At 31.3% G+C, this 22,487-nt stretch overlaps 1 protein-coding gene across 1 annotated transcript; it reads right to left on the minus strand.

Annotated features, from left to right (window-relative positions):
- Positions 1-14,513: 14,513 nt before the first annotated feature.
- LOC107868048 lies at positions 14,514-21,321 on the minus strand. Its single transcript, XM_016714606.2, has 9 exons — positions 20,887-21,321; positions 18,186-18,318; positions 17,942-18,042; positions 16,858-16,983; positions 16,638-16,758; positions 16,444-16,528; positions 15,591-15,704; positions 15,445-15,484; positions 14,514-14,934 (listed from the first exon to the last, which is right to left on the minus strand). Exons 1-9 carry the CDS (start codon positions 21,061-21,063, stop codon positions 14,782-14,784), a joined length of 1,050 nt encoding a protein of 349 aa, XP_016570092.1. The 5' UTR covers positions 21,064-21,321; the 3' UTR covers positions 14,514-14,781.
- Positions 21,322-22,487: the final 1,166 nt, after the last annotated feature.

The raw sequence follows: 22,487 nt of genomic DNA on the forward strand, positions 1-22,487 counted from the left end.
GAAAACAATATATCACTGAGCGGTTAATTAACCGCTATGGTTTATGGGGAACTTGTGGAGTATCCGTTTTTTTTTATTTTATAATAATAATAATAAGGGAAAAGGTCAAATATGTACCTAAACTTTATGAAAATATTCAGATATATCCTTCGTTAAAAGTTTAGCTTATCAATACCCTTGTCGTCCAAGTTTTGATACATATATACCCCTGTTGTTAAGTTTTGGATCATATATACCTCCATTGTCAAGTTTTGGGTCATATATATCCTTGTCGCCGTTAATTGTTTTGCTGGAATTTTTCAACCCACTTTTTCTTTTTTTTCCTTAAAAAACTATATTTGCCACATCATTTTTTTATTGCAGCATCACATATAATTAAATCCACTTCTTCTTCTACACATTAAACGTCCGTCAAATGCTCTCATATACGTCACAATCTCTTTGGATTTTCTCTAATTTGCCGAAATCCTTTTGTTGTATTTTCAAATTCTTGTATGATTATTTCTCTCATACAGACATACATACATACATACATACATACGTATGTACGTACGTACAAAAGATATTCCCTTAATTGACAATTTGTTTTGTTGTCTCTATATGGGCTGTCTCTTTTACACTTCTACATCCCAATTTCTCACTTGGGTTTTCCTTATTCTTCTTATTCTTGATATTAAAATTGACGGTGTTATGAAGGATGAAGTCGATTGATATGATACTAAAATAATTTGCAGTTGGCAAGTACTTTAATTCTTGCTTTTTATCGCTTGTGCATTGAGTTTTATGGGGTGTTCTTGACTTTTTTCATTTTGTACTTGATTATTTTTGGGGTTATGCAAGCATCGAAAAACACAACAAAGAAATTTTGGCAAATTAGAGAATATTCTAAGAAATTATGATGTAGATGAGAGCATTTGACGGATGATTAATGTGTAGAAAAAAGGGTGAATTTAATTATATGCGATATGACAATTAAAAAGTGATGTGGAAATATGATTTCTTAAAAAAAAAAGAAAATGGAAGTTGAAAAATTTTAGCAAAGCAATTAACGATAACAGGGGTATATATGAACTAAAACTTGACAACATGAGATATATGAACTAAAACTTGACAACATGAGTATATATGACCCAAAACTTGACAACAGGGGTATATATGACCCAAGACTTGGATTACAAGGGCATTGGTGAGCTAAACTTTTAACGGAGGATATATCTAAATATTTTTGCAAAGTTTAGTGACATATTTAACTCTTTTTCCTAATAATAATAATATGTGGTGTCCGGAACAATCGGAGGAATATCTTTTTATTTATATAATAATAATAAAGAAAGCATATAGGTCAATGTTGTAATATTTACCTGCTCATGTGTTATGACTCATATTTATCACATGATTAAGTGATGAATTATAATATGAATATATTTTTTATTTAGCTATGATTTGGTGAAAATAGGACCTCGCTTTTTTTCAAATTTCGTACATGGAGAAAACTTTAGTACATCAAATTATCTTTTTTTAATAATTTGATGAGAATATAAAATTTAATAATTTATATCATGTATTTTATTGATTTTTTTTTTTTGGTTGTCCAAGGTATTCCCATAGCCGACAACTGTGAGACTAATCTTCGTTCCTCGGTCAGCCATTGAATGTGAATAATTTTTTCCCAGTCAACCAGTGTCTAGAAAAAATAAATGAAAAAGAAACACGCACTAATATATTGCAATTTTTTACAATAGAAGAAAACAATCTTTTCATATCTCTTATGTGTAAAAATAATTATCTTTTATATAAAATCTGAAAATTTCTCCGTCAAAAGATCATGAAACTAAAAAAAATTATAAAGGGGTAGAAACAAGTGTTCCCGACATAACAGATTTGCACTTCTTTTTTTTTTTTTTTTGGTTTGAGGGAGTCTATGGCAAATAAAGATTTAATCTTTGGTTGAATAAATATCGGTTCATACGCTTGCTTAATTTTTTTGTGTGTCAGGTATACCAGGATTAATGGGTACCGCAATAACCGATTTCATTATGAAATTTAACGCCGGGATTAACACCCTTTGGATAGCACAACCAAAAGATTAGAGCATCCTTGATTAGGCCTGGCAACGGACCGGAGTTAATTCGGTTTCGGTCAGAGACAAATCTAGAATTTAAAGGTTGTGGATTCTCAACTTATAATTCTTTACCACTAGATCAATAACACACTTTATTTGTGAGTTTCCAACTTATAATTTTTATATATTTACTAGTTTTTTCAATATAAATTCAAGAACCGTACGAAAGTTACTGGGTTCCCAGGAACCCGCACATAATACTCTACATCCGTTTCAGTCCGGTAACGCAATGGTACCGATTGGTATCGGTATACCAGTACCCAACGACGTGAAATTCGGTACCGGTGCGGAGCATAGTTTTTTTCCGGTAGCTCCGATTTCGGTTGACCGGTTTTGGTGCCGGTTGGCCGGTTTCGGTCCATTGCCGACCGGTGCAGTTAAATTTAAAAAAAAAAAATGGTATTTAGCCGTTATTGACTGCTTGTTTATAGCCGTTGGAGGGGGCCAACGGCTATTTTGTGCCTCCCCCTCCCAATTACCTCAATATCCCTTTAAATTTCTCACAAATTTCTCATTTTCTCATACTCTCTCTTAAATTTTAATATTCTCATACTCTCAATATTTATAGTTATTGTATTAATTGGAGTTGGAGATTTTTTTTGACGATATTAAAAGCTTCAATTATCATCTTTCAATTCCGTCATTTGGTATAAGTCTGCTTTTACGCAGACGTTCGGTATATTCATTCCAACTTTAATCTCTATATTTTTATTTTTAGTATCTATATTTGTTTACTTACATTATTTTTTTGATTTATAATATTTATATTGCTTGTCTTAACATTTTAATTATATTTAAATTTAATTATGGATGCCAATAAGAGTAGTGGTAAAAGACCAATCTTTCGTAAGGTTTTTCGTAGAAATAAAAAAAATAGTGCTACTACTAGTTCATTACCGCCTAGTTTAGTGAAACTTCTTTATTACAACCTAATGGTTTCGATGTTGTCGGTATGGAATTAGACCATGAGACACTAAGTAGGCGTTATGATAATTTTGAAGAAGACTTACCGGAAGAAGATGATATAGAAAAACAAGAGTTAGGTGAAACCCCTACTCCTACTAATTCAGTAACGGAATTACCAAAAGACGATGTTGTACTTCCCCTTTTACCAATATTTAGTAGGGTCAAAGGTACTGAACGTCCTAAAAGGTTTTTAGTTTGGCAATTTATGAGTCACAATAAGGTAAATAATACTGCTACTTGCAATAAATGTCAGAGAGTTATGAAACATTTGATCGGAAAAAAAATGGTGGGACAGGGTTGCTTACTATGGATTTGAGAAAATGTAATAAAGAATTTATTCGTCTAGAAAATGAGATTAAGGCAAAAAATGGTGGTACACCATTGACGGAAGAATCTATAAGAGGTAATATAGTTCAAACGCGTTTAGATAGGTTTAACCCATCTGGCTCAAGTTCTTCATTGACATATAATGAAGATATAGATAGAAAAGAACTAGCGAAAATGGTTGTTGTTATGGGTTTGTCTTTTAGTTTTCCTTCGCACCCCAGTTTTATTCATTATATTCAACGAGTATATAATCCTTCTTTCAAAGGTTTTTCACGAAATACAATTAAAAATGATATTTTTAAATTTCAAGATGAACATTGTCATTTTCTTCGTTGCTTATTTAGTAAATTTGATGGTAGAGTATCTATTACTTCTGATATGGATCGTAGTGTGCTCGACAATAATTATTTTACTGTCACAGTTCATTGGATTGATCACCATTGAAACATGCAAAAATGAATTATTGCTTATAAATATGTTGACGAGACTAAAATCGGTCAATTTATATCAACTACAATAATGAATTGCTTAAAATATTTTAGACTTATTGATAAAACTATGACATGTAAGTTAGATAATGCTTCTAATAATTTGAAAGCCATTGATTTTTTAAGTGCTAGACTATGTCCTATGGATGATGATTATTTTCATGTTAGATGTACTGCACATATTTTAAATTTGATAGTACATGATGGTGTTGAGTTGTTTGGAAATGGTTGTTATAAGGTTCGAATTGCTTGTAGTTTTTTTTTTTTTTTTAAAGGCTATAATAGATGATTTTAAATATCAATGTATAAAATGTGTTCATCCATATAGAAAAGTTCCAAGAGAAGTTCCTACTAGATGGAATTCTTTGTATCAAATGCTTGAAGTTGCTTTTGTATATCGTGAACCTATACAATTAGTTTATAATTCGAATAATGATTTAAGGCTAGGTTCTGATGATTGGATTGAAGTAGAAGAACTTTATAAATTTTTAAAAACTTTTTATCAAGTTACGAACACAGTATCTGCACAATATACTCCAACTATTTCTTCTGATTTAGTAAATATTACTGCTATTTCTAAAGTACTTACTAAATATAAAAAAATTTGTCCTTACAAAGAGGCAATTGAAGCTATGGTTGCAAAATTTAAAAAATATTTTTTTCCTATTCCACAAATTTATTGACAGCTAATTTATTTAACCCATTTTACAAAGAACATGGTGTAATGATGATGATTCTAAAAATTTATGTCAATTTAGAAATTGAACCTCATGAAAAGTCATCAATTGAAAGTTGTTGTTCTAGCATAGTACCTAAAGCCAGGAGTTTATATAACATGTATCAAGTTATGGAACAAAATATTGCGTCAGTCGAACCTCTTACTTCTAGACATAAATATGATGATTTAGATGACGAGATGGATGAAGAACTTGGTCTTCAATTTTGTAGCAGTAATAATTTTGATTCGTATATTTCTCAGGATCGGGAATGTATTAGAGATGCAAATGGACAACCACAACTTTTAGGATGGTGGAAGACCCTTATCAGACAATTTCCAAAACTTTCAAGGGTGATTCAAGATTCGCTAGCAAGTCAAGCTTCTTCAGTTGCTTCGGAGCAAGCTTTTAGCGCAGGAAGATTTATGATTGGAGATCATCGATATTCGTTGACGAAAGATAGTTTGGAGATTTTGGTATTATTTAGAGATTGGATAAATGTTGAATGAAGAAATTTTGGGCTCCCAAAATTACCGCCCCAAATTGAAGATGAAATATTTGAGGAGAATAGTGATGATGGTATGGAAGCAATGGAAGAACAAGGAAAAAGATCAATTCCGAAAATATAGAAATAGATAACTTACGTCTAAAATATTATGGACGTTTTAGATATTAATAAGATTGTAGAGTAGAGATCTAATTCAAACAGAACTCTTCCTAGAAGGTGGCTGCGTAGATTAGATTCTCTTTTAATATTTGTAATAAATGTACGATGTACTAAATTTGAATAAATATAAAGGCTATTCGCCTTAATTTTATTTTAAAATTTGTTTTGTTTGATGCAATTATAGTTTACATTTATGATTTTAAAGTTATGAAAAAAAAATTAATACTTTAACTTTATAAAGTTAGGAATTTTTTTTATAAATTTTTCTAAGTTTATGTTAGAAAAAGTTAATGTTATGAGTTAAACTTATAACTATTTTTAAAATTATATATTATAACTTAAAATTATAACTATTTAAATTAATGTATAAGTTTTTAACTTAAACTTATATAAATATAATTTAAATTAACTCATAACATTAACTTTAAAAGAATATTAGATTAATATATATTTAACTTAATTATATTAATAAAATAATTTAAATTATTAAAATAATTATATTCTTTTTATTTTATTAAAGTTAAAGTTAATGTTATAGTTAACAACTTAACATAAACTTATATTCTTTTAATATAAAATACATAGTAATTATGTCAAGTGTAGTGAAGTTTTCAGCATAGGTATAAGGTTTTTTTCTAATCATGGATATGAGAGAAGTCAGTACTAAGAGTACAAAACTCGAAGAGGTAGATTTACCTCAAGATATGGATTTATTAAATAAATGGAGAATTCCAAAAGTTGAATTAAAAATCATATATGAATATGAATTTTTTGATAAAATAAAACATAAACAAATTATTAAAACAACTGAGCAATCTCTTTCTTTAAATGCTGATGAACAGACTATTCAACTCCTCAATAAGCATGACATTGATATTTTTAAACGTCATTATAATTATATGCATATTGGTCTAGTACAAATTGTCTTTAGACCCTAAAACATTTTTAGCTGCTTTGAGTGATGCTAGAAATTTAAAATTTAGAAAATCTTTAATAGGATCTATTGAATCTACCCTTGTCTATGGTCCTGTATATTTTAATACTCAGCCAAATTTGCAATTATCTCTGACTGATGTAAATATTCTTCATGTTTTAACCTTAAATGTGAAAACTCATGGTTATGATTATGCGCCTGGATCTGAGCTTATAGGATTATCCTACCGCATATATTGGCGTTTATTATCAACCTTAAATCCTCGATGTAAATTAATTGATGATACTTCTGATTGCACTATACTTATTGAAACCAACTTTATAAAATCTAGGGTTACTACCCGAAGACCTATTCGATGGGATGAAATTGATTTCCCAAAAATATGGATTTTGAACTCAGTCACTTCTCCAAAATAATTGGCGGAGGATGTGACTAATTCAGAGTTAACTCATGTAACTCAAAATTCTGATGGACGAATTTGCTGCAATTTAATAATAATCCTCCAGTCTATAGAAATTCTTTTTCTCTACCAAAAAGACTTCCTTCTATACATCATATTTCTCCGATAGAACCTGATTATGGTCCATCTAGGAATCGAGCTACATCTTCACATACTATTAATTCTGCAGATTCGGATGTTACACCTAAAGGTGTGGAAAGGATTAAAATCAACTCTAAAACTAATATAGTTCAAGATTTTGATAATGAAAATCCTACCCCATCTGAGATAGATTTTGATATTAATTCTGTTTAATTATGATGACACAACTTATTGATTTTAGTCTTGGTTCTCAGGCAATAAAATACATTCAAAAAGAATTTTTTTGTGAAAAATGAAAAACCTTTAGGACATGGTTTTTTGAAACTTATAGTCCTGATGAATTACGAAATATTTCCGAAGAATTCTATGAAATATGTATCTTACATAATAAAATTATCTTTTTTGTGTCATGGTTTATGTCTGCATATTTGCCGTCCTATATAAAAATAATTGAAAGATCTTATCAAAGTTCTGATGGTACAATTACTCAAGCTATGTATCCTCCTCAGTCTTCCTTTATATTACCTAATAATATTGGAATGATTTTTTTTGCTTTTCAAAAAATTTTAAATGAGGATGTTGGAAAAATCAGTGTTTCTGAAATAAACAATCTTATCGCCCAAAATAATTATTTGAGTCTTTATGTTAAAGTTTTGGGAGAACATATTTCATCCCTTGATTAAAAAACTTGACGAATTAATTGAGTTAGTTAAAAAACTTAGCACGCACATGGATTCCTCTAACATTCCTTCTACTTCCGAAATCAAAGAAGAAGAAGGATATATTTTATCTAAACCATGTATCCAAAGACCTTCTGAAATAGAAGGATTTGAAAAAAATTCTCAATTAGACCAATTAGAAAAACTCTTAGACAAAAAATTCTCTCATTTAAACATTCAACTTCTTAATGTTTCTGATGATTTTGTGCAAAATCTCGAGTCTAATTTCGCTGATAATATCAAATCTACTCAAAACGTAGGAGACACTATCTCTTCCGAGATAAATAAGCTCAAAGGTATGATTAAAACATAGTCGGGGAAAAAATATTCTGACATTTCCCGTATGTCTACTGCGTATTATCCACGTCTAACTCCTCAAGATGTTTTGATAGAGGAAAGGGATTGGAATCAAAAAAATACTTCTTTTAGTGGAGAAGCTACTTATGAATGGAATATTGATGGATTATCAGATCGACAAATTTCTATTCTTATCCACCATATGTCCATGTACTCTACTATTGGCACAGGTACTGCATTAGCAGAGAATCGGGCAAATCGTACTAACCTAACAATTTGTAAAATGATTGTTACGGGCTTTACTAGCCATTTTCGAGGCTGGTGGGATAATTTTCTAGACGATGATAAACGTGAGGCTATTTTTAATGTCACTAATGATAAACCTGAAAAAGACAATTTAGGTCGACCGCTTCGGGCAGGACGGCCAGATGTTGTCTATACCTTTATGCTTACAATTATTGAACATTTTGGAGGTAGATTTACCAATCAGTATGAAAACATTAGAACTCTTCTTAATAGTTTAAAATGCAAACACTTAGGAGAATTCCGATGGTATAAAGACACCTTTCTTAAAAGGGTTATGGATTTACCCGAGAGTAAGTATGACCATTGAAAAGCAAAATTCATTGATGGTCTTCCTCCTTTATTTGTTGAACGAGTTAGAAAAATAATTAGAGGGTCTTATAGCGAAGTCCAGTATTCAGAAAAACCTTATGGTCAGCTTATTGTAGCTTGTACTCAAGAGGGTTTAGCCCTTTGTAACAAGCAAAAATTAGCCAGAAAGATTAATCTTGACAAACTCAGAGAAAAATCTCAATTAGGAGATTTTTGTGAACAGTTTGGTATGGATAAACCGTTAGCAAGAAAAACCCAAAGATATTCTAAGCCTAATAAATCCTATAGAAAGAAATGTTCTAGGCATAGAACTAAAGAAGAACGTGAAACAAGAAAATCCTTCGTAAGTCTACCAGATTTATGAAAAATAGATCCAAAAGAGAGTTAGCAAAAATCAAGTGCTAAAGGTGCAATCAATATGGTCATATAGCTCCAAACTGTAAGTTACAAAAATTCAAGTCCTTAGGACTTTATAAGGAAGTGCATGACCAAGTCTATGGTTTATTATATACCTCTGATTCTGAATCTGATTATGATTCTACATTTGAAAATAATTTTGAACTACCTAATTCTGGTAGTGAACCCAATCAGATTAATAAATGCAATGATTGTGATAATGATATTTGTAATTATGATGAAATGATGTATAAACTTCAAGCGCAATTTGAAGATCTTGATTTAAATATTCAAACTCTTATTGTTGATAATGTCCTTGAATTGCTGAAGGAAGTTACTAATGAAAAATTACATGAAAAAATCATTAATTTTGCTACTCAAAAAACTTCTACTAATACTGCTAGTATTTCTAAAGATAATTCTTATGATAATATTTCTAAAGATAATTCTTATGATAATTATTATATGTCTTATTCTTTAGCTGAGGTTAATCGACGTCTTGCGTTAAGTCAAACTCCAGGTAGAGATACTACCTTTGATAATTTAAAGATCGAAGTTGAAAAAATAAAAAAAGAAATTGTTTCTTTAAAACAAAAACAGATGATCTCCGATCATAGAATTTTAAAAATTGAAGAAAAGATTCCTGACATTCCTGAAAATATTATTTCTTTTACTGCAAAAGGAAAAGAAAAGGATTTTGAAAACTCTGAAGATTCTGAAATAGATAAACTTAGTCCAAAAGAGGATTTAAAAGGGGATTATTTCTTAGGAATGATGCAACTAGTTACTGCTCATAAATGGTATATAAATTGCACTATTTTGATTAATAGGGAATTTTCTATCACTAATATTGCTATGATTGATAGTGGTGTTGATGTCAGCTGTATTCAAGAAGGTTTAATTCCAATCAGATATTTTAAAAAAACTACTCACATAATTAAGTCTGCATCTGGTCATAGTTTTGACATCAACTATAAATTGTCGTATACTCACATATGTCGAAATAAAATCTGCATTCCACATTTCTTCTTTTTGGTAAAAAACTAGTTATATCCTCCTATTATTTTAGGAACACCTTTTATAAATGTTATTTATCCTTATACACATATCGATGCGAATGGTTTTAAGGCTACCTATAAAAATAAACAAATTTCTTATCCTTTTGTTACTGATCCTGTAACAAGAGATATAAATGCTCTTATTAGTATGAAGAAAAGCAGGTCAATTTTTTACAATTAGAAATGAATTGAGGAACCAATATTCTGTGTTTTTATGATAATCCTTTCTTTCACTAGGTTGAGCGGAATGTTATGCCATTCGGTTTAAAAAATGCTCATTCTGAATTTTAAAAAATTATGAATAACATTTTCAATCCCTATATGAATTTTATCATTGTCTATATTGATGATATTTTAGTATTTTCAAAAACCTTTGAATCACATTTTAAACATCTGAATATGTTTAAACAAATTATTATACAAAATGGTTTGGTAATCTCCAAACTAAAAATAAATTTATTTCAGAAAAATATTAGATTTTTAGGACATAATATTTGTCAAGGTACTATTGAGCCTATACAAAGAGCTCTAGAATTTGCTAAAAAATTCTCCGATATTATTACTGATAAAAAACAGCTGCAAAGATTCCTTAGTAGTCTTAATTATATTTCTCCTTTTTATAAAAATCTGTCTAGAGGTTTAGCTCCTCTGTATGATAGACTAAAAAGGATTACAAAATGCCTTGGACTCAAGTCCACACTGATTTAGTAAAATTAATTAAAAAACGAGTTCAATCTCTTCCTTGTACATCTCTTGCAAACCCTAACTGGTTAAAAATTGTTGAAACTGATGCTTCAAATATTGAGTATGACGGAATACTTAAACAAGTTAATCCCCATACAAAAATAGAATGTTTGATTAGATTTTATTCTGGTAAATGAACTGAAACCCAGAAAAAATACGTCACAGTAGCCCATGAAATGCTAACTATTGTAAAATGTGTTTAAATTTTCAAGATGATTTGTATGATCAAAAATTCATAATCATAACTGATGCTCAATCCGTTAAATTTATGTTTGACAAAGACTTTAAACATGATGCCTCTAAATTAATATTTACAAGATGGCAAGCTCAATTAGCCCCTTTTGATTTTGAAATACAATATAAGAGGGGTAGTGAATTTTTACACGTACTTCCTCCCTGAGAAAACTATAATTACTATTATCAAATGCATTTCTTTAAACGAAGATATTCATTTTCTAATCTTAGAAAATCTGGTTTGTGGTATAATAGAAGAAGAATTATTCCTTAACTACGACGAATTTCTCGATAATGAAATTTATTGGTTTGATATTGACTTAAGTGATTAATATTTACAGGATTAAAAGATATAATGAAGCTCTTTCTACACTTCTTCTCTCAAAAGTTCTTAATCACCTTTATTAAGGCAAATCCTTTAAATGCGTCCACATGCTCATACTTCGGAAAGTCATTAATGATCTTATCACAAAGGACACACTTTATGAAGATCTATTTGAATATATGTCATGGTATGCTGATCAAATTCCTGATTATTGATGTAGCATGGATCCACTCTGGCAAACAGCCAGAGGACATGGCAGAGGAGGACGAAGTCAAAACTCTTCATATTACGGAGGACGAACAAACCCTACTTATTTTGGTAATAGAAATAATTCTGCATATAACTCTGCAAGTTCTAATTTTTCGGTATTACAACATGAAAATAGGACTTAGGTCAATTCAAAAATTCTCCAAGAAGGATCACCATAAAAAACACAGAATATTGGTTCCTCAATTCATTTGAAAGATATTTCAGAAGATCATCCTTTGTACAAACAACATCAATCTTATATATTCGATCAGCAAAAAAATGCAGATTCATTTGCATCTATAGTCCGAGAAAATTCCGAAAATAAACCCACATATGAGAAATTGGATGCTAGAGAACTCATCCTACTTATTGAAAATCCGCATATTCCTCGACAAGAAAATTCTGAAGAAGCTTGGCGATTACTCCAAAAATACTTAACTACTAATGTTTATTTCACAGGAGAATCATATAAAATACGAACTTTTTATGAAAATATTTTGGTTCAGACATTCAGTACAGATTTTGAGCACAGTCCGATGGGAGACACTACCCCAGGTGTACATGGATACTCCAAGATAATTATTAAAAAACTTATTTCTATTGAAGAATGGAGACTTTCATCCATGACTCAAAAAACTATGCCTATGGGACCAATGGGACAGTCTCAGATAAATTTCACATATTGTGATTATATTAAGGCATTTTCTCAAGTTTTATATTATATTAACATTAAACACAAACATACTTGATTTATAAAAATTTGTGCCAAGGTCTTTGATAAACTCATTCCCAATTGATTTGTACAATGGTGGACTTGCCACGGACCTACCGTTAAAATATTACCTCCAGAATATTCTTCTCTTTACTATACATGGAAAAAATCCTCACCCTTCTTGACTGAATTATACCTTTCTGAACATATTTGTAAAATAGAAACTATTGACCAAATGTATTTCTTTATAGAATTCTCTATCCCTTGGATTCATAGATGGTTGGTTGAAATAGGTTATACTAGCCAACAAATTCCTGCTTTATACAGAGTCTTTTACTGTAATTTCTGGGACAAATTAACTCATGAAGATCCACATACAAAACTCACATATGGACATGATCAACGAGAAAATATCATCAAGAAAATTACTGAATATGAACAGACTCCTCAAAAATCTATTTTAGTTGAAGATAACAGACTCAATTATGTTTCCAGAAGATTATCAGCTCATGATGGAAATAAAATGGAGATGATAGAACAATACTTAGCAGAAGTACGAAATAAATTACTCCAAACAGTGGATCAAAACTCAGATACATCAATGAAAAGTGATGAAGTAAATACTGAAGATATCACAGAGTCTCAACCTCCAGAAGTGATGGGCGAAACAGAAGAAGTGATTGAAAAAGCTGCAGCATTTATTAGAAAATGGAAAGGCAAAGACTAGGCGGGACCCAGCAGCTAAATTATTAAAAACTTTACTATGCACAAGGACCCACATATTACTGTGCAAGATGCTTTTCTTTTCTATTTAAAGCTACCTCATTCAGTTGTAACAGGAGCAAGTTTTTCTTTTTATTTTCTATCTCTAAAATACTCTCCCTTCTCTCTAAGATCTTTCCTCTTGTACAATATATCTCGGAGATAAATAAGAAGGCAATAGCCACTGTTTGTTAATATTTTTAGGCCTTGCTTCCAGCTATTAAGGTACATATTACTTTCTTATTTGTGTGCATTTAATACAACTTCTACCCTCGTACAGTCGTGACTATGTCCGGCTAAAAGACTTCTTATATCTATGTTGAAGGTCTAACTTCGCTTACATGTTAACTATGAAAGATCCAGACTCTATCAAAATATAAAGAAATTTTTCTATAGTTTCTTGACTTAGTTCTGAAATGATGGTACAGTCGAGTTCAATACACTTATGTTAGCTTTATCTCTGTGACTACATCTAGTAAGTTGTGCCTCTTTAGCCCCTTGTACTGATACGAAAAGGGCGACTTCTGCACAATTAGAACTTCTAGACACATCGGTTTAACATAAGGTTATTAAACTCTGACAGGCCCCTTGTTTGGATAAAAGATTCTATACAATCATTAAACTATTTGAAATTCTTTTATATTTCGGTTGGTGCTTTGATTTGATTCTCCGACTTTGGCGTAATCCGTTATTGTTACATGGTCTAGAAGGCTGAGCGGCATACCCCAGCCTAGTGAGATCCTGTTAATGGTATCAGAGCTACCCGAAGACCTATTTAATAATTTAAATCATTAAAATAATTATATTCTTTTAATTTTATTAAAGTTAAAGTTAAAGTTATAGTTAACAATTTAACATAAACTTATATTCTTTTAATAGAAAATACATAACATTAATTTTATTAAAATTAACTCCTAACGTTACATTAAACAGCTGTTTTAAAAAAAAAACCGTCGAAACTCCGATTTCTGTACCGGTCCGACCCGGTACTGCACCGGTGACAACCGTACCGGGGTGGAAGGCCAATATTTCTGGTGGTAACAGTTCCGATAAAATACACCGATATATTTGTCCAATACCAATTCCGATAAAACCGTTCCGGCGGTACTGTTCCAGTCCGTTGCCAAGGCTATCCTTGATTACCTCTTTTATTACTTTAAAGATAAAAGGATAAATAGCAAAAAAGCATCCTATCCAACATAGAACCAAATGTAATCACTCCATTTCAATTTGTTTATTCACTTCCCTTTTTACTCCTTTCCACAAAGAATTTTTCTTTTTACTCTTTAATTTCATCTTTGCAAGTGACGCATTCAAAATCATAAAATTAAAAAGCATTTTGATACACTTTGACATATCCTTAATTTAAGATCACGTGATTAAAAATATTTTCATATTATTTAAAACTTCGTGTTAAATCAAAATAAAACTGATAAATTGAAACAGAGGGAGTACATATTTTTCATTGTACTGCATAACCTATTTCCAATGCTTTGAACTAAACACTTGCCAAAATAGTATATGCACTTATTCATACACAAACAATGCATGCATTATAATCCCAGCGAGACTTTATCGACGAATTAAAGGATCACTATTCATGGAACAATATATCATATATCAAAAATCGAACAGGCAAGAGGAATAGAAGTGATTAGTTGATATTAAAACTACAGTACTTGCACAATTTAAACAATTTTTGGGTGGTCATGTTTACAAAAGAAGAGAGTAAAACGTTGGAAAAATCACATCTCTGTCACATCAAAAGGGGAAAACTTGGAAGTACTCCCAAAGGCAATTATTAGGAATAGTTAACTAGACAATTCTAGTTTATATATTCACCCTTCAGGACTAAGTCCCAAAGAAGTTTTTCCTGCCCCATAACTCTTGTATACTTTCAGAAAGTCTTCTACCTGAACCACCATCTCTGAATAGTAGAAATAGGAGTATTCAAGAACGGGGCATAACGTTGAACAAGAGGATTTACAAGCATCCCAATCTTAGACCATGCACTCTGATGGTAACTAGCGGTCGCAGGAGCATGATACATAAGCTTCAATATCTGCAAAGAGTTGCAGAGTAGTCATTATGACAAAATAACAAGGAGAACTCTCAAGGATAACTCTCAACAGATGGGAATAGTTGCGTATCAAAGCTGCCCAAGGTAACATCCATGGGACCAAGAAAAAAGGACAAGAGTTAAGAAACTATAACTGCTATTATTTCATCAAGTTCAAATTCTGAGAAACTATAACTGCTATTATTTCATCAAGTTCAAATTCTGAGTCATGACGCTGTAAAAGTAAGTGTGGCGGGAAATGGCCCATTTCAAATGGGTTGCCGTCGTTGGAATAAAAGGCGCATACCACACCCTGATGAGGTACATACATCAAACTATGTGCTGAACCAATTTTCAGTTCCAACAAGAAATGATTCCATTAAATGACTCATAAACAGTGATAGAAGAAAGCAGCAACATACTCTCAAAATTTTAATTGTTTGCTTCAATCGAAGAAATAAACCATATAAAGGGCAAAAGATGCTGATGATAAAAGAAAAGAACAAAACAAACCTGCCAATACATGAATGTTTGTATAATATTACGCTGCCACCTGAAATTGCATGAATATGATCAGTTATATGTGAATAGAAACCAAAATAAGAATGTCAAGCAAGATAACAAGCACCAGGAAGAGCCAGGAATAAGTTGGCACTTACGATAATAGAGAGACAACCAGAAGGAAGCCCACTCCAATCTCAGCCTGTGAAGATAGTATGTTAAGAGTAGTTACATTTGACTCGACCCATACGCAAGCCTCTTCCAAGTACTTCCTGCAGGTGGTCAACAAGTACAGACACATGAAAAAACTCCAAAACAGCCAACCTACCATCAACAAATTTGTGTGGGAAAAGGGGTATCAAATAATAACACACACCGGAAGCCTTTACACATAACCACAAATGTGTGAAGCTTTCAATGTTTTGACAGGAATGGAAAAGGTCATATACAACTAGAAGGTTCACATAGATGACAACTTAAAGAACAGACACGGTTGAAGGTGAGCTACAATTTGGTGATGTTTGTTGTTTCTAATAGTTCCAGTGCAGTATTACTTTTTGGCAGTCTTATTTCTAACATTATCTATTGTTTCGTTACTACTTATTTTTTCTTGTTCATATATTATGTCTTCTTCCAGATTGTTTTTGTCTTGATCCAGGGGTCTCTTGGAAGCAGCCTCTCTAGCTCACCTCTGAGGTAGTGGTACGGACTGCGTACACTTTATCATCCCCGGACCTCACTTTGTGGGAATATATTGGGTATGTTGTTGTTGTACATTTCACTAATCGATACTAGCAGTAAGAATGAATTGTTACAAAAACTACATCACAGATTTGTTTGAAACATCAAAGATTGCTGTAGTACAGTTATTTGATTATTTATTTGAATTGTTGTACTGCTTGTCTCCTAATTAGGAATATGTGTTGATTTCAAATGATTATTTCATCTGACTAACAATTTCAAGAAAAACAGCTTTTAATTCTTTGGTAACACAACAAAACAGTTTTATACCTGTACAAAGAAGATCTGCTGAAGTTACGTCGAAGAAATTTCGCAACATGATCAAGTGCTCGGCATAAAACAGGAATCAAAGAAACTGCAAATCATTGGTCATGAAAAAATTATTAAATGAATTTAAACAACTACTATACATTAAGAAGAATATAGCATCAAAAAGAAAAAATACAAACTGGAGTGTAGCTCACATTTCAGGTAAAGATGGGAAGTGACAAAAGTAAGACAGTAAATGAAGTAAATGAAATCGTTCGTCACAATAACGGTCTGTAACCAAGCTTGCACTGCTTGTAAATTCCAAGCCCTCGGTTTCTACAGAAAGTTCAGATCAGTAATAATCTCATAGCCCTAAGGACATAAAAACTGACCCCAAGTATGACGCTCAACAAAATAATTTTTTAAAAATATTACCCCATATACTGAGTATAATGCATACAGCGAAGAACATGCGGTTCCCAAGAAGGACAGTCGATATGCTCTGTTTGACAGATTTGTAGGTGTAAGCGGAAATATTGATAGAACTGCCACAACAAAAACCTGCAGGAAGAGTACCAAAAATCAATTCAAGAGATGCTTAAGAAAAAATAAGCAATTTAAGAACTAACTATTTTGTAGTAATACCAATGCTAGAGTAACATCCAATCATCAAAATCTTGTTCAGCGAGTCAAACTTCAGTTCAAAGGCACAAGAAAATATACCAGGAAACAAGAAGAAACGATAATGAAAAATCAGCCTAAGAGAAGCAAAATGGTGATAACAGACATCTAGTCACCAGAATAACTTAAATCATTACTTTATTCTTGATATACAGGTGACCTCAACAACAACAACAACAACAAACCCAGTGTATTCCCACAAAGTGGGGTCTGGGGAGGATAAGATGTACGCAGTCCATACCGCTATCTCGGAAGAAGTAGAGAAGTTGTTTCCGATAGACCCCCGGCTCAAGAATACAGGTGACCTCAAGAAATGAAAAGCTATGAAGAAAAGTTGTCTCTCATTGATAATAAAATCACCTCTTCCTCGAAATCATTCTGCTTTACACTTTAATCTTACAACCCTTCCCACATAGTTCAAATAAGAAATCAATTGAAAACAAGGCTGTGAAGAGCCTTGGGGAATAAAAAATTCTACACTGAAATTTTTCCATAGACACACCCATACTCATAAAGAAGGCATCCTGGGGAATAAAAAATTCTACACTGAAATTTTTCCATAGACGCACCCATACTCATAAAGAAGGCATCCACAAGTACAAATAGTGCATATATCAGTACCAAGAGACATATTAGTTTAAAGGAATGAAGATCCTATCCTTGTTGTATATATTCCACCTTTCCCTAATTGATAATAAAAGATGACAATTTGATCTTCTACGGTATAGCAAAAACTTCGATATTCTGAACTCAAACATGATTTCTACAACATTATTGTGGTTCAAGTTATAAAGAAAATTGCCACATATTTCCCATCTCTAGGGTGATTATATAGTACCCAAGCATTCACTGAAAATTGTATAGTTTTTCGGTCCCATCGAAGTGATGTCGGATTTGAAGCTGGGGTTGTTGATGTACCCGAAGTTCTACTAGCTTGACCTACACAAGAAAATATATAAATTGCATTTAGATGAACCAAAAATTTATATCTGAGTTAAAAAAAAAAGGTTTATATCTGAAGTGAAGAATTTCTTAAGGAAGGGCACTTTCGATTTATAGGAAATTCAACAAGAAATTCATACCAGAGTTACGCTGTCTTGGCTGGTTACTAGAAGTTGTGGAAGATGATGATGATGATGAGGGTTGTGCAGCTGATGGTCTTGCTGATTGGGATGAACTGCTGGTAGTCATTGGCTCAACCACTAGGCCAGGGTCCTGAAAATATGGATATACTATCAAACAAACCAAAGCACCAAAGCAATCTCCCAAAATCAACGTAAAATGTAAAGATGTGGCCCATTGCGGATATCTGAAAAGGTATTTTAAGTAGAATGAAGCAGGGGTGTCTCATCCATTAGGCCACTTAGCTAATCTCCTAGGGCCCCATAATTATGAAGGCCTCATATCTTAATGAAAAGTAATTATATATACTAATATATGTATATAAAAAAATTTACTGAAATTTTTTATTACCATAAAAAGAAAAAAACAGCTCATATTTTCTTTAAAAAAATAATCCAAATAGAATTTTACATGGAATCTTCTTTAGCATTAACAAAAATGAACAACTCATTATTATATGATATTATAACCATTTGAGGTATGAGAAATAAAAGAATTAATTGAGAAAAAAGTGGAAACTGCAATTTTTTGTTACCTTTTAGCTTTTCCTCAACGCTTTATTACCACAGACAAAAAAAAGGCATTCTCATATAAGTGTATTTTTTTGGTTTTTCTTTGATATTTTATACTTCAATCCTCATTCTTCATAGGCTCAAAATCAATTGACCAAGACATTGATGATTTAGTTATTTTCTGAATTGAAAGTGTTAAGAAATAGTAAAAGTAAAAGATAATAATGTGATTGATATACACAGCCAGATGAAACGACTTGATTCCTTTTCTATTGCCTATATTGCTTATAGAATAATGTTGATAGTTCCTGTTACGGTTACCTCAGCAGAAAGAAGTTTTTCAAAATTAAATTGATAAAATCTTATCTAAGATCAACTATTTCCCAAAAGAGATTGAATGGATTAGCTACATTGTCAATTAAAAAAGAATTATTCGCAAGTATTGACTATAAAAAATATTAGTAATTTTGCGTCACAAAAAGCAAGAAAAATTAAATTTTAAATAAGTAAATATATATATAAAAAAATTTAAGATAAGGCCCCACATTAAAGCTTTGCCTTAGGCCCCCAATACAGTTGAGACGCCCCTACATTGAAGCTCAACGATCCATCAAAATGACGTAAACTTCAAGAACTTGAACTGACTCCCCACTCTTATCATTATTGTGCATTAAAAATCTCATTATGGTATCAGACTACACTACTAGGAGCTTAGGAGTATTCACACACTATTATATGACATGATCTCAGATGTCTTCCTTCTGATTTTCATCTGTTCCCCCAATAAAATGGAGGATGAGGTAATTAATCAAGGGAATAAGGTATACATCCAACAATAATCTCAATCAATAGACAACTAAAAATTTAAGCCACTAAATTATCCTAATGAGAACACAGTACTATATCTCAGGAATAAGTGATGAAAACAGTTCAAGGCAAAGACAAAAAACACAAGTCGGAAAAAGAGAAAAAGGAAGTAGAAGCTGGAGAGGAGGGAAAAACCAGAATTGAGATTATCTTTTGAATTTAAAAAAGCCTCAATTTCTGGAAGTCCATGAACATAAGGATACAACAATAGGAAATAAGATGAGAATAAGCTTGGACATAGGAAAAGATAAGGACAATGAGGATGACAACGAAATGCAGTACACAGATTCAACAATTAAATTTAAAAAAAAAAAATTATTTTAAACAGAAGTACATAGTTGGAAGAGATCCCATGAGACCAGAAAAACCTGCGAGAATTTTATGTTGCACCACATCAAGATGTGCAAGGAAATGGAAAGTAGTGCAACAACTTACAATTAAGTGGAGTTTGACAAAACTAAAGGACTTTTTTTTGAAACAAAAAGGCCTAGAGAACTCATCTTCATTTTGAAGAATGACATACTTAAACAATCCACTCCAAAAAAGAAAAAAGGTGCAATTTCTGGAAAACTTGTACAGATATTTTCAGTGCAGAAAGTAAAAAGCCCTGTAATTTTGTATAGGAGCAACTCAGAGTTACAGTCTAATACCATAAAACTCATCCATAGTGCACTTTTTTTAACAGTTAACCAATCCACTTCACCTCAACTAAGAATCGACCATAAGCCACTGAATAGCCAAACAATTTACCTCCAAAAAACCCAAGACCCAAATTTTTAACCACATTGAATTAAGAAAAATCTAGAACCAAGAATCTTTCTTTCTAAAACAACCACTCTAACATCTCAAAGGTAGGGTTAATATAAGTGTGCACTCTACCCTCCCCTGACCCCACTTGTGGGAACACACTAGGTTTGTTGATGTTGTTAGAACTAAGAACCTTATAACACTAAGGGCTCATTTGGTACGAGGGATAAAGGATAATCAATCCCAATATTAATTTTAGGATGAATTTATCCCACGTTTGGTTGGGGATAAAATCATGTTATTTTTATCTCACATTGAGGGTGGGGTAACAATCTTGTGATAATCGAATAATTAATCTCAGGATAACTTGTACCCAACCAAACGAGGTTAAGGCTTCAAAATATAAGAACTCGACTCCCAACAAAGGGTAAACAATACTAATTAAGATATTAACACATTAAATTAAGACTTCTATAAGGCGCGCGCGCGCACACACATATATATATATTAAAATTAGAAGAGGGGGAATACGAACGATGTAGCGTTGGTAGAATTTGCGCTTGAAATGGTCAACGACGTCGGGACGAGAAGCCATGTGAGGAGGAATGAGTATGTTGGACCAATAATCAGCCCATCTTGGATCATTCTCATAGTCATACGCCGCTGCTGCTACGCTCTTCAATTTCTGTTGATCTTCATCTCCTCCTCCCATCTCTCTCTCTTTTAACACTCTTAACTTGTCACAACTATACTCACTCCCGTCGGATAGGGTTCAAGAGACGAGGGTTCAGATGAGAAGTAATATGGCGTTGACAAGATATTTCATTTAGATTATTGGACAACTAGTGGCGATAGGCTATGCTAAGCACGCGACCAACTAGTTTAGTATCCGTGTTTTGCACACTAAACAAAGTAGAATTTGATATGGTTATCTTCAAAGTAGAATTTGATATAATTATCTTTAAAGTAGAGTTTGATACTATATATGGTTCTACTTATATTAAAATAAATAATTAATAAAAATATTTAAAACCTCACTTTAGTGATAGTAAAAATATATAGAATTCACTTTTTTAGATTTTTGTGATTTCTTTCCTTTTTAAAATTTAAATTGTATTAATTCAAAAAAATATTTAAAATATATTTTTTTATCATATTGACATGAGAAAAAGTCTCACTAATAATACTTGTCATATAGTTTTTAAATAATATAATCATAATTTTAAAATATTAAATTAATCTAATTCAATTTATCTTAAAAAATTATTTAAAATTGTTTCCTAGAAACAATTAAGTTTCTGTAAAAATAGGATTAAGTAATTATAAATATATTTATATTGTAAATGTAGATGTAGATGTATATACACAATATTTTTTTATTTTTGTATACATTTACTACTCATTGAAGTCATCTTACAAATTATATATGTTATTACTTAAATCAATAAGGACTAACTTGAATATTTTATTAAATAATTTTAAAAATTAAAATAAATATAATTTTAATTAAGTATCACAAATAATTTGAATGTCAATCATAAATCATGTTATCATATTGAACATAATCAAAATTAGACCCCACAACTACTTACAATATATAGATGACACAAAAAATTATAGAAAACAAAGTTAAGAAATTTGCAGAAACAAAACTTATCAATTTGTAAGTGTATTCTTTGGACATGACAATGATAGTCTTTTCTTCGCCTTTCTTTTTCAAAAATTAATTTTCTTCTTCTACTTGTAATTCATGGAGAAAGAAGAGCCTTATGTCCAAAACAAATAAGAAAATACATATCATCAATTGAGTGTTGTATACAATTCTTATGAATTATCATTAGAAGCATAACCTTTGATTTTTAGCCAATACAGTGATTGATTATCATCATCCGATCCACTTCATTCCTTGACAATGTTGCATGGTTCTTCTCTTTTTTTGGATCAAAATTTTCAGCTAAAAACACAAAAAATATTAGAACTAATTGTATGCAAAAGGAAGAAAAAAATTGAATCAAATAAAAACCAAATAAAAAAACAAACGAACAAGAAAAAAACACATACTATATTATTGAGAGCTAAATTTTTGTGCACAAAAAGTTACTTAAATAGAATTATATAAGGTAATATTTTATTATT

Source organism: Capsicum annuum, chromosome 4 (assembly GCF_002878395.1).
Source record: "Capsicum annuum cultivar UCD-10X-F1 chromosome 4, UCD10Xv1.1, whole genome shotgun sequence".
Classification (NCBI taxonomy): Eukaryota; Viridiplantae; Streptophyta; class Magnoliopsida; order Solanales; family Solanaceae; genus Capsicum; species Capsicum annuum.